Below are 12,285 nucleotides of genomic sequence, written 5' to 3'. Positions count from 1 at the left end.
TGAAATGTTAAAAAAACAAAAAAAACGAAAAATGTGTAAATGCTACTCAAATTCCCTTAAGCAAAAAAAATGTCGTTTTTGTTTTCTTCATTCATATTTCTACAGCTCCTCTTAGCTCAGCGCCGCGCAGCTGGGAGAAAATGGCCCAAACTGAATTTTCAATCTTTTCCCTGCGGTAATTCACACCAGCGCTGGAACAAATGAAAACTACTGAATTTAGCGTCAGAGAATGAAGAAAGAGCACAAACGGTTTGTTTCAGGTTGTTAAGCTAAATATTCGGCTGAAGGCCTGAAGGCCCGCACAGTAAATGTCCAAAAAAGTGCCAAAAGCACAAACATCTTCAATTGTTTCCAACTGATCGTGTGCGGCGGTTAATTTGTGTTTTAGAGAGCAGTGGCCTGTTTAACCAGTTGAGCTCGCAGGCCTGAAACCGGATCTTCATCTCTGTCTAATCTCTGGCAGTTTGACTGGTGTCCTCGTGCGCTGGGAGGGGAGTATGGGATGTGGGGGTGTTGGGGTTCTCCTGCAAACGCACACAGAAAGACGCATGCACTAGAACTGCCGGAGCTCGCGTGAGCACATACATTAGAGTTCAGGAAGTGGCGCGTGAAGCAGCCTAAATTCCTCGCGCAGGAGCGGGGGCTCGCGGCGGCTCGTGGAAGCCATGGATCACATAGGGATACTGGGGGCGCACCTGCAGCAGCACGCGCAAGTGGAGTCCATCAGTTTTGGCATCGATCAGATCCTCAGCAACGTGGAGCAAAGCTGCATGTTGGACACGAGGATGCACGAGCCGGACTACGGACACCTGGCCTACAACAGCGGCGCGAGCGGCGGCGTGAACGGAGGTTTCACGTGCAACAGCAGCGGATATAACGGCACCGGCAGCGCGTGCGGGATGTCTTCCCTCGGCGGTGCTTATCAAATGAGTATGGGCGTGAATATGAACGGTGCTAACGTCAACTCCGCCGGGGTCATCCGTGTCCCCGCTCACCGGCCTCTGAGCGCCGGGAACTCTTCCATGCCTGCGATGAGCGGGACCATCAACAACCTGACAGCGCTCACGTTCCCATGGATGGAGAGCAATCGACGCTACACTAAAGACAGATTCACAGGTATCCACTTATTATTATTAGAATTGCTAGAAGTAGTATTTATTGGTCCTTCCTATGATGAAAATGTAAATGTACCTGGCAGACTGTTTTGCGGCCTCTCTTCATTTTGTAGCCCGATTATTCATTGTTTAAAATAAAAAAAGAATAATATGAGTGTGTGTGGAAGAGAGGATAAAATAGCAATACTAAACGTTAGTTTAAACTCGGTACTTTTTAATTAAAAGCAAATGTCCACTTACAATAAAACGGGGGGAAGAGAAGAATCCGTTCTTCTCAGCAGTAATTTGTACACAGACAGAATACGCGTGAAAACCTGTGGCTGCCTCTCTGTGATTGTGGAGCCGCTCCGGAATTTTAGTGTTTAGTAACTGCACCGTGTTTCTAATATAAAAATATTGATTTTAAATTTTGAAAATATAATTTTGTTTATAACTAAATATGTGGCTGATTTGCCGTAAGGCAATGTGGTGGTTTGCCCATGGTTTTTCAATCCCTGAATTAAAATATATATACATAATTTAAAAAAATGATTTCTGCATTATATTAAAGGAAACTATTGATACGTGTGATATATGTAATAGTTTTATTTATTTTTACGGAGCTGCTTTTCTCCTGCTACGCTGTTGGTGCGCTCTCGGTTTCTTTTTGCTCTGCATATCCTGCTTCCCTGTCCTGTCTCATCCTGTCCTTTCCTTTCTCGTCCTTCTGCCCTTCTCTCCTGTTTAGTGTCCCTCTCACCCCTCACTGTAACACGTCGTGTAGGTCACCCTTATCAGAACCGGACACCGCCGAAGAAGAAAAAGCCCCGGACGTCCTTCACCCGCTTGCAGATCTGTGAGCTGGAGAAACGCTTTCACCGGCAGAAGTACCTGGCGTCGGCTGAACGTGCTGCGCTGGCCAAAGCACTGAAGATGACCGACGCACAAGTCAAAACCTGGTTCCAAAACAGACGCACCAAGTGGAGGTGAAGTTACCAGTGTATACGCGTTGGTACAAAATCTACCGAACATGCGCTGAACAGACATTCTTTATCAAAGACTGCGTGTCTATTTGGTTCCTAGGGGGTGTCAGGAAAACCATCTGTGTTTTTTAAAGGTCTCCTTGGATCCAAATACTCCACCATGAGTTTCCCTTTTGTGACGTTATCTTGTTGTGTTCTTATTTGCACATTTACCGTAAATCCTCATAGAGGTAGAGGCTGTGTAGCTTAATTTCATTGCAGGATTGTGGTGAAGTGCCTGAAGGCAGAAAACTTCCTCCCAATTTAACAAGGCCATTGGACAAATGAATTCAAATGAAATGAGCCTACTAATAGCTACTGGCATGTATATAGCTCAACTTGGAGACACTGAAACAGGCGCTCTGTGAAGATTTCTGGCTCTGTGACTATTAAAATGTGGTAATATTGTTGAACATTTCTCTGTCTGTAGAAATCTCTTTTTTTGTCCTGGAAATAATAATTTTCTGTGTCACAGAAAAGCTCAGGAAAGGCTTTTAATACTACTTTCCCATTTCTACATTTTTAAGAGCAAATTCAGCAACAGAAAACATTTTCATAATAATAACTATTAAAGATCAAACATCACTGATATTTGAAAGAAACTGTTTGCATTAGCCTATTTTAGTTAGACAGTTGAGCTACATGAAAACATACAGCATAACTCTCCAAATTCTCTGTGTCTCTCCCAAAACAAACCGATGTAGCCTGATTCTGATCCCCCGGAGTGTCACAGCTCGTGTTTGTACACTGTGCTGAATCTGTGCTCGATTTCATGTCACTCTGTTGTTGATACAGGCGGCAAACGGCGGAAGAGCGGGAGGCTGAGCGGCAGCAGGCCAATCGGATCCTCATGCAGCTGCAGCAGGAGGCCTTCCAGAAGACGATCAACCAACCCGTGACCCCAGACCCGCTGTGCCTACAGAACAGCTCTCTATTTGCCCTGCAGAGCCTGCAGCCATGGAACGAGAATACCGCAAAGATAAGCAGCGTAACTGCCTGCGAGTAGAATCAGCACAAACCATCCAGCAGGGTGTCCGAGAGACTGCTTAATAGCAGAGAAGCTGGCTAAAGCCTACATGCAAGGTCATGTCCCTGTTCTTGTTGTCACCCATCTACTGTCAGACAGACATTGAAGCGCCATCAGACAGAGTCCCCCAGCACTACTCGCTCTTAATGGGGATCACAGTCTGAGGTGGATCCTTCAGTGGTCTGGAGTGAATCCAGCTCTGCAGACACCAAGGTTTAATCTTCGGGAATAATTTGGAGGAGTACTGATGGACAGTGTTACAGAGTGGCATCGAAGAGTTGTTGTAGCTACTGTAATTTCCTAAAAGAGACTAAATGATTAATGGCTAAATAACGTATTTTCATATGGGGTCTCTTACAAAAAGAATATGCTTCTGCAATCAGTGTCTATCCAGCCCCTCACAGCAGTTTGTGATGTAACTGCCACTTTTCATCTGTTGACTTGTGTTGCTGGACACAAGTTTTCACCTTTTTGTGTTCCATATTATCCTACACTATGTCATGCACATGAAATGAATTTTGGCTTACAGCAGCATAAAAGAGCACTTATTTTATCACCTGAGATGAATAACAGCGAGAGTGAGAAGAGTAAACCTGTGTGTTTCACCCCGTCTTACTGCAGCTCGGCTATATATGGTCCAAAATCATCCGATTAATGGGGGAACAAATACCATGGCACTTTACAAGTACGTTTAACAAAAAACATACTTTTCACCACAGTTTAGCTCATATTACATTTTCTTTTCTCTTATTTTTGTAAAAGGCTTTTCACCACTGTATTTTCACCACTGTAAAGCAAAGGATCTTAGACCTGACACCAAAAAACAATGACACAAAGCTGCCGTGTGTTCATTTTTTGCCCACTGTGTGTGTGTGTGTGTGTGTGTGTGTACACGTATGCCGTAGTTTTCCCCGTGTGACACGCTAATGGCTGAAGTGAAAAAATAATGAATTTCTTCAAATACTATGATTGTGTTATGTTCTGTAATTTAAGTAGATGGAATTCTCTTCGCAGGCTATCGTTAAAGTATCTCACTGATTGTCAGTCACTTCTCACAGCACTTCCAGATGCAAATCAGGCGTTTGAATTTTGTTTTGCTTATTTTTTTGTCAGACAGATGTAGTTCTTCTCATACATTCGTGTATAAACAAAAACATAAATGTGGATATTTTCTGCTTTTTTTCACTGATGCCAACAGACTGCAGGAGCAGGTTTGTGCGTGTATACATGTGTGATGTGACATTTGCCAGGACTGGTTTCTGAAAGGCTGAAGGAGAATTTCATCATCCACTCAGAAACATCAGTGCTGAGCCGCTGAAGCTGATCCACACTGGAGCTTCCTGGAATTCCTTTCCCCCAACACACACACACATCCCTGCAACAGCCTGAAATCAGATTAAATCAAAATGTTGGGGCTGTGATACGTATACATTAATAAACACATCCCAATCTTATGTTTAAGAAAGACAACAAGGCAGCGAAAGAATCCACTGCACATCCAGGATCACAGCAAAACGTCCTGCTGGTCAGGCCAGAATAAATGCCCTGAGTAAGATAATGATGATGTGAGCTTCATGTGTTGCCTCCGAGCTCACCCTAGAGTCCTCTGAGTGAGCTCTGTCTTAAATGGAGAACAACACAGAGAAATGTGCCTAGATCAAAGTGAGCTGAGCAGTACCAGACAGTGGAAGTGTGGCTTTAGAGCATAGGTGTCAAACTCTGGCCCGCGGGCCAAATTTGGCCCGCAGCCTAATTACATTTGGCCCGCAAAGCCATACCAAATTATTATTAGAGCTGGCCTGCTGGTATTATACAGCTAATATATATATTGTTTAGTATTAAGCTTGGCTTGTTCCATATTCAGTTTTTCAGAAAAACTTGTTTGAGTCCATAAGAAAAGATTCATTCTTATATCTGGAGGAAGATTTTTTTTTTCAGTAAATATTAATGTTAGCCCGCGACTTTGCTCCAGTTTTGAATTTTGGCCCACTGTGTATTTGAGTTTGACACCCCTGCTTTAGAGTAACCTACATATAAATCAAGATTATCTCCTGACCAGTTTTAGTACTTCTGAACAAAAGTCATTATCAGGGGTTAAAGTGGGCAACGGCTTTCTGGCACCTTCAGTTAACGAGCAATTAATTGAGTGCGTGTGTGTGTCTGTGTGTGTGCGTGCGTGCGTGCGTGCGCATGCTGCAGCCTGGTTTGCTTCCAGTGATGTCATTGACATACTTAAAAAATAATAAAAAAATAATGGTGTTGCACGGCCCGCTGCATCATACACTCTGAAGTGATTCTTTGCAACAGTTGAATCCTGTGGAGATGAGCAATTTTAAAAAGCTCTAGTAGGAGAGGGTAGGAGGGCCTTTACATAGTCGGTTGTTTATAAGGTCCCAATATCAGCTGTCCTATTTACAGTTTTTTACAGACGCTAGGACACATGTCTCAATACTTAGGTCACTTTTGCAAAGCTCTTCACACAATCCTCCTAACTGACCGTCAGCTTGGCAAAGCAGCTCATTTCACATTCAAAATGCACTACAACTACCAAAACACTTCATTCAGGTCTCAAATAAACTCATTCTTCCAGAACACTAGCAAAGGTTGACAGCCGACAAACACACTTTGTCACCCACAAAACAATGACCTAAAAAACACTAACAACATGTAGCATTACACAGTGTTTTCCTGTGTAAAACAAGGACACATCTCTGTTTATAATTTCAATATATGTTACTGGAATGAATCAGACATCATGCAGAATTCGTTAATATTTGTTTATGTATTTTTATCTTTTTTGCACTAAGTAATCCCAAAATACAAGAATTTGTATACACACCATCCACTGATACACATACAATAGTAATGCTAATCTACTCGGTCTTCTCCATTTGGCCACAGGTTCTCATCCACATCACATCTTATGTCATCTAGGGCAACACACCTAGGAAAGAATCTTCTGGCTGCCAGAATTGAAGGAGTTGAACAATTGAAGGAGTAACACCTGTGCAGATGTTCATCTACAATGAGAATCAGCTGTGGCTGGTTAAACTGCATTTTTAGATTTAAAATATGTTTCACTAAAATATTGCTGTTGGATTTTGCTCTTTTCAAGTTTTGCATTGTGTTATTGTTTTGGCCATAAGTTTAACAGTTTTGAAAACAGTATGTAAGCACATGCAAAATGTCCTGTACGTACAAAGGTTTTTGGCAGTTGTTGTGTCTGAGTGAGAAGATAATTCATGAAATTTGAGAGATGTAGTCATTGAATGCATTTTGTGCCAAAACAATGATAACTGGTCCTCAGTTTAGCCCACATAGACTTCTGTTGTGCTCACTGTGTGAGGAGTTTTGCAAACGTGACCTAAGTATTGAGACATGTGTCCTAGCGTCTGTAAAAAACTGTAAGCTGATGCTGTGGCCAGTGTCTCTGTGAACTGGACTCATATGAGACTGGACTGTATATACTGGGTGTGTGGTTTTGCTTTCTCTCACTTGATTCAGGTGCCCAACACTTTTTTGTCCTGTGAAAACAGCTGACTCCACTGTCAACTGGCAGTACAAGAGCAGAGGGAGTTTCTCGTTCTTCATCTGGGCAGCTGAACACTCCAGGCGCACAGTGCTGTACAACAGTTAGAGGGCTAAGTTCCAAAACGAAACTGCATTTTAAGTGACTGTTAATAATAATGTTATATCATTACATTATCATTCTGCATGCTTTAATGTCAAAGAATTATTTTACAGCTGCTGCTTGAAATAAAGTTCAAGTATTTTAATTGCAAGTCGTGTCTGAAATTTTATATTTTCAATATATACCAATACTAGGGCCATAGTGTGTGTGTGTGTGTGTGTGTGTGTGTGTGTGTGTGTGTGTGTGTGTGTGTGTGTGTGTGTGTGTGTGTGGTGGTGCGGGGTATTGTATGAAAATGTTAATTTTGAAGGGATGATGACTGCCATTCATTTAACCTCTTAGGTGGCATTATTTTATTGGCTGGTTGTTTATGATTCACTGTGTAAAGTTTTTATTCTAATAACTTTTGCTGCCACGTTAATTTGACAGCAAAGGTTATTCCATCTAAAATTTGGTGCACTGGAAATATAAAGTAGAATAACATGAAAACTCATCAATTTAACTCACTGGTAAATGCGGAGGTGCACATGATAAAAAGAAAAAATATGGCATGCATATGTTTATTATTGTTGTCATTATTATTATTATTGCTGTTGTTTTGTATTTGTATATTTAATTTTTCTTTTATCACTGTTTAGATCGGGACTATTTGTCATGATTATTTAAGTTTAATGGGAAAAAATACTTTTGTTGCACGTAAAAATAACACTCCATTCATTGTACCTGTGTGATGTAAATAAAACAGAAAAGTCCTCCACAGCTGTGAGATCACGTGTACAGTTCAGGTGTTGCAGGAGACCGTGTATCTTGTCTTGTACTGTGAACATTCTCCTAAGCCTTCCATCCTCGGTGGGTTTATCGGACAAATTTGGAAAAACTGTTTGACGTAGATGGGACGCAGCTGTGTAGTGACCCCGTGTTTTCCGTCCAGACCAGTGAGCTGTGATTTGCACACGCAGGCAGCGCTGAGCGCTGATTCAGGGAGCGGCTGCTCTGCTTTCCTTTGCATTCTGTTAGCAAAGCGCGCATTTTTGTACTGCTTGATCTCATTAATTTAACTGAAAATTAAAACTGCGAACTAGATTAAAATTGGATGAATTGCACAACCTTATTTTCTACACGTGAAGCTGTATTTTAATTAAATAATTAAACCGACGAGTCAATATCAAAACGGATATTTAGCCTTTATCTCCCCCTGCTGGCTGCATGCAGCACTGCACTGGCTCGCCGATCACTTTTCGTCGCTAGATGATGATGAAAATTGCGTAAATGTTAGTCGACAAACAGTAACGTCATTGTATAAGTGCAGGCGGAGTACATAGAAAACAACTGCTGGTTTCTGTTTTTCAGAGATGTCTCTTCTGCGCGTGTGTTCCAGACAGCTGTTCTGGAAGAGTCCAGCTGTGGAGCCGCTTTTCACAGGTCAGTTTGTTCGCTTCAGTAAGAGAAAACGGAACCTCGAAAATGAACTGTTCTTTAAATGCTTTATTTAATACATCTACCCGCAGAACAAAAGAACAGAGCCAGGAGGAGGTCCTGTACATAATTAATGAACAGAAGAGTCCGTATTCTAAATAGTGGATAAATGTTTCTTCTTGATTGGAAAGATGGTAAATGGCCTGTATTTATATAGCGCTTTACTCGTCCCTAAGGACCCCAAAGCGCTTTACACATCCAGTCATCCACACATTCACACACTGGTGATGGCAGCTACATTGTAGCCACAGCCACCCTGGGGCGCACTGACAGAGGAAAGTTACAGACGGGATATGTTGCATTCTGTAAGGGAGAAAACTCACACTTCTTGACATTTAAGTGGGTCCAGAAGCAGCTGAGAAAGATCATAGATATGTGTTAATGTGTGCAACACACAACAACAATGTTCAGTGACTAAGAGCAAACCACAGCAGCCTCCGTGAACAGGATCCAGTAACTGTCACAGTGGCAGATATCCAGGAAAGGGTCTCTGGACAGCACCAGGCTAACAAAGAAGCTAACTGCACTCCACGAGCACCTGGCAGTACAAATGAACCAGCTGCTGATGGACAAGATTGACTTGGAATGGCTAAATGATTCCCAAGGATCCCCAGAAGGGACCAGTCCCATCCAACTACCACCAATAACCTGCCTCAATACAATAGGGAAGCACCTGTCAGGCATCATAAGTGCTAAGATGAACAGTACATGTTTCAATACATGATCAGGGCACTGAAGGGAATTGTCAAGCACACTAGAGGAGCAAAACATAAGCTAATGTTAGATGGAGCAGCCACACGAGACTGACCAGACTGAACAACCTGTGCACTGCCTGGATTGACCACAAGAAGGTGTATGTCTCACACATGGCTTCTAGAGTGCCTAGAACTGTACAAGATAAACAGTACCCTGAGAGCAGCAGCAACTCAGTGTTGATGCGGCGAACAGCACTACAGGGCAGGAGTGAAGGAAACATCGACTCACTGATCCATGCCGCTAACATCTGCAGCGGTGACATCAGAATGTCATTTGGACTGGAGAAATGTAATTGAGTGGTAACAAAGAGAGCAAAGGTAGTAATTGAAGGCAAAGGGGAACATTACTGAGGATAGCAATATGTACCTGGAAATCCCCCTGGCAAAGGGAAACCATGAAGAGGCGGCCAGGAAAGCCACAACCACCAAATATCTGCAGAGTAAGCTGAATGGGAAGAACAAGATCCAGGCAATCAACATCTACGCCCTGCTGGGATAATAAACTGGCCAAAGGAGGAAACAGAAGCCACTGACATCAAGACAAGGAACTTCCTTACCATGCATGGAGGATTTCACCCCAAACCCAGCACCCTAAGTCTGTATGCTAAGTGGAAGGAAGGTGGCCGAGGACTAGTGAGTGTTAACGCCAGTATACAGGAAGATAGGTACAACTGATAGTATGCATAGTGAATATTTTAGGCAGCAGAAACCTGAGAAAGAAGAAGAGCAAGAACAGGAACCATCATGGAAGGTCAGGCCCCTTCCATAGAAGAAGTGGCCAGGGTACAGATCTTCAACAAAACAAAAGTAGACAAGACGCCATTGAATAAACTGGAACCTAATACTTGAGTGTGTCTCTTCCTTCAGGGTGTTTGCGGGCAGCCAGCAGAGCGGTGAATGACAAGGAGCCATTGAAGAAGGCCAAAACCCCAAAAGGACGGTTTGACAACCTCGAAGAGACGAGCAAAGATGTACTAGAAAGTGAGAAAGAGACAAAGCGTTTCTGCATCTAGTTAACAAACAGTTACAAACTGCACTGAACAAGTTGACAACCAAAGTGATCAGCGAACAAACTGTAAATAATACTGTTAATAATCAGGGATGATGAAGAATGAAAGTGCTGTTTCTTTATTACAGTCTCTGTTTTTCGAAACACGAACAGAGATTAAGATAAAACAGGAGAGTAAAACTGTTGATGACCGCGTGGCCTAATTGGCCGTGTGTGTGGGACAGTGTTTAGCACTGTACTGGGTTCTCCTCCAACAGTCTTAAAGCATGCAGTTAGTGGAGTTGGGTTGGCTGGTCATTCTAAATTGCCTATAGTTGTAAATGTGAGTATGAATGGTTGTCAGTCTCTCTGTTAGCTCTGCAACAGGCTGATGACCTGTCCAAGGTGTACCTCACCTTTCGTCCTGTGGCAGCTGGAATCGTGTCCTGCTCCAAATAAAATCAGAATTTCAGAGCTCCCAGTCAGAGTTTCAATCTGGAACTTCAGTTTGTACTTCCTATTCAGAAAGTCGGAGCCAACCCACCAACCCTGAGGGACCAGTTCAAGGTGATGGTGGTAGTGAGTTTAAACAGCAGTGGGACTGTAAAACTTTCATCTGTACTGCCACTGTTTTGGATTAAATAAGTGAGCCATAAGCAGCACACTGAGCCGCCTCTGTCCATGAACGTGTTTAAGCTCTAAAAGCTAGTATGCTACATTGGTAGTTATACATGAATGTTTTTATGAGCATGCTATGGTTTTTTCTCACTTTTCAAACGTTGTTACTGGAACACACAAACTCAGGAGTCACATCCACGTTCTGTCCGACATCTGGGATTAGGGCTGCTCAATTAATCTAATTTTAATCACGATTACGATCTGGGCTTTCAACGATCATTAAAAACGACTGAGCCGATTATTAGCCCCTCCCTCATGCTTTACTCTCGCGCTGCTCCGTGTGGCAAATCGAGCGCACCTCTTTGCATTTCGAACACGCGTCACAACAATTAAGAGGACCCGAGGGAAGCTCGGAAAGCTCAGCAGAAGTTATTTGGAGAGGAGAGTGACTGCCGTTGGTTAAAAAGAGGTAAAAACCTTCAGTGGTGTGGAAGCATTATGGGTTCAGTCAGACGTGGATCAAGTAGACACAGTGTGTAAACTTTGCTACAGTGTAGCTGCACCACAGAGCAACACTGCAAAGCTCACTAAACATAGACGTTTACATTTATTTCTTATATTGCAAACATTTGCACTGTTATCAGTATTTGCACTATTTTATATTATTTTTTTAAAGTCATTATTCAACACATTGTTATTATTAAATAAATATCGTCAAATAATCGAGATCTCAATTTCAGTGAAAATAATCGTGATTATCATTTTTGCCATAATCGAGCGGCCCTATCTGGGATGTTGGTTTTTGGGAAGTGGTTATAGGGATTAAGTTTAGAAATGGCTCACAAGTGCAAACTGTAATCTCCAGAATGACCATGAAGTTAAATCAGAAACAGCCAAAGTCGTTGAAATGGATTCAAACTTTCATATTAAGAAACATTTTTAGACTATGTGCTTAGTCCTCCTAACAAAACATTTTCATTTGAATGGACAGTGCGTTTATTTAGACAAGGTATATTTTTATATTTAATATGCATTTTCATTACAAATTGGTCTACAGCACAGGTGTCGAATTCCAGGCCTCGAGGGCCGCTGTCCTGCTTGTTTTCCAACTAACCTGCCCTTTTAGCTTCTTATTGGCAAAGCACACCTGATCCAGGTGATCAACAGCAGGTAGGGCAGGGATATCTCAAAAACAAGCAGGATGCTGGCCCTCGAGGACTGGAGTTTGACACCCCTGGTCTAGAGGTTTCAAAAGGTCTGAAACTCACCTTATTGTAAACTGAGAAAAGGAAAACTGTCACTGAAGATCTCAATTACTCTTATTTTTTCAGAGTTCCCTGATGATGTGAACCCTGTGACGAAGGAGAAGGGGGGCCCACGGGGTCCAGAGCCAACTCGCTATGGAGATTGGGAGAGGAAGGGCCGGTGTGTAGACTTCTAGCTCATTATCTGTAAATTAATATGTACCTTATGAGTATGGAGATGTACTGTAAAATGACATACTGATGCAGTTTGGATATGTATGTAGCCATTAGTGGTTTTCTGTCTTTTGTTTAATCGTGATGGAGGAGCAACGAGCAAGTTGCCAAATTAAAGTAATAAAACAACAAAGATACACTTTGTGTTTTCATTGATGTCAATAGAAGTATGACTACAGAGACACCTCTGTTCTGC

The 12,285-nt window shown here is 42.4% G+C and overlaps 2 protein-coding genes across 3 annotated transcripts; both read left to right on the top strand.

The window, feature by feature from the left end:
* The first annotated feature begins 543 nt into the window (after window positions 1-543).
* tlx1 (T cell leukemia homeobox 1) lies at window positions 544-4,307 on the top strand. Of its 2 annotated transcripts, none has more exons than XM_026189003.1 (3): window positions 544-1,116; window positions 1,879-2,080; window positions 2,912-4,307. In XM_026189003.1, exons 1-3 carry the CDS (start codon window positions 666-668, stop codon window positions 3,120-3,122), a joined length of 864 nt encoding a protein of 287 aa, XP_026044788.1. In that variant the 5' UTR covers window positions 544-665; the 3' UTR covers window positions 3,123-4,307. The 2 variants fall into 2 exon arrangements, with proteins under 2 accessions (XP_026044788.1, XP_026044787.1); XM_026189002.1 differs by having other exon boundaries at window positions 1,843-2,080.
* Window positions 4,308-8,022: 3,715 nt separating this feature from the next.
* sdhaf4 (succinate dehydrogenase complex assembly factor 4) lies at window positions 8,023-12,222 on the top strand. The gene is made up of 3 exons (XM_026190174.1): window positions 8,023-8,196; window positions 9,873-9,986; window positions 11,943-12,222. Exons 1-3 carry the CDS (start codon window positions 8,127-8,129, stop codon window positions 12,050-12,052), a joined length of 294 nt encoding a protein of 97 aa, XP_026045959.1. The 5' UTR covers window positions 8,023-8,126; the 3' UTR covers window positions 12,053-12,222.
* The last annotated feature ends 63 nt before the right edge of the window (window positions 12,223-12,285 follow it).

This window comes from Astatotilapia calliptera, chromosome 13, assembly GCF_900246225.1.
Source record: "Astatotilapia calliptera chromosome 13, fAstCal1.2, whole genome shotgun sequence".
Taxonomy (NCBI): domain Eukaryota; kingdom Metazoa; phylum Chordata; class Actinopteri; order Cichliformes; family Cichlidae; genus Astatotilapia; species Astatotilapia calliptera.
Note: the sequence above shows the minus strand (reverse complement) of the source record. Positions and strands in the feature narration are given on the sequence as shown.

What these genes read in the sequence shown, in the direction of transcription:
- tlx1 (XM_026189002.1), top strand. Translation starts at nt 666, where the DNA reads ATGGATCACATAGGGATACTGGGGGCGCACCTGCAGCAGCACGCGCAA. An exon ending in CACTAAAGACAGATTCACAG is followed by an intron (nt 1,117 to 1,842) that starts GTATCCACTTAT and finishes TCTCCTGTTTAG; the next exon opens with TGTCCCTCTCACCCCTCACT. An exon ending in AACAGACGCACCAAGTGGAG is followed by an intron (nt 2,081 to 2,911) that starts GTGAAGTTACCA and finishes TTGTTGATACAG; the next exon opens with GCGGCAAACGGCGGAAGAGC.
- sdhaf4 (XM_026190174.1), top strand. Translation starts at nt 8,127, where the DNA reads ATGTCTCTTCTGCGCGTGTGTTCCAGACAGCTGTTCTGGAAGAGTCCA. An exon ending in TGTGGAGCCGCTTTTCACAG is followed by an intron (nt 8,197 to 9,872) that starts GTCAGTTTGTTC and finishes CTCTTCCTTCAG; the next exon opens with GGTGTTTGCGGGCAGCCAGC. An exon ending in GAGCAAAGATGTACTAGAAA is followed by an intron (nt 9,987 to 11,942) that starts GTGAGAAAGAGA and finishes TTATTTTTTCAG; the next exon opens with AGTTCCCTGATGATGTGAAC.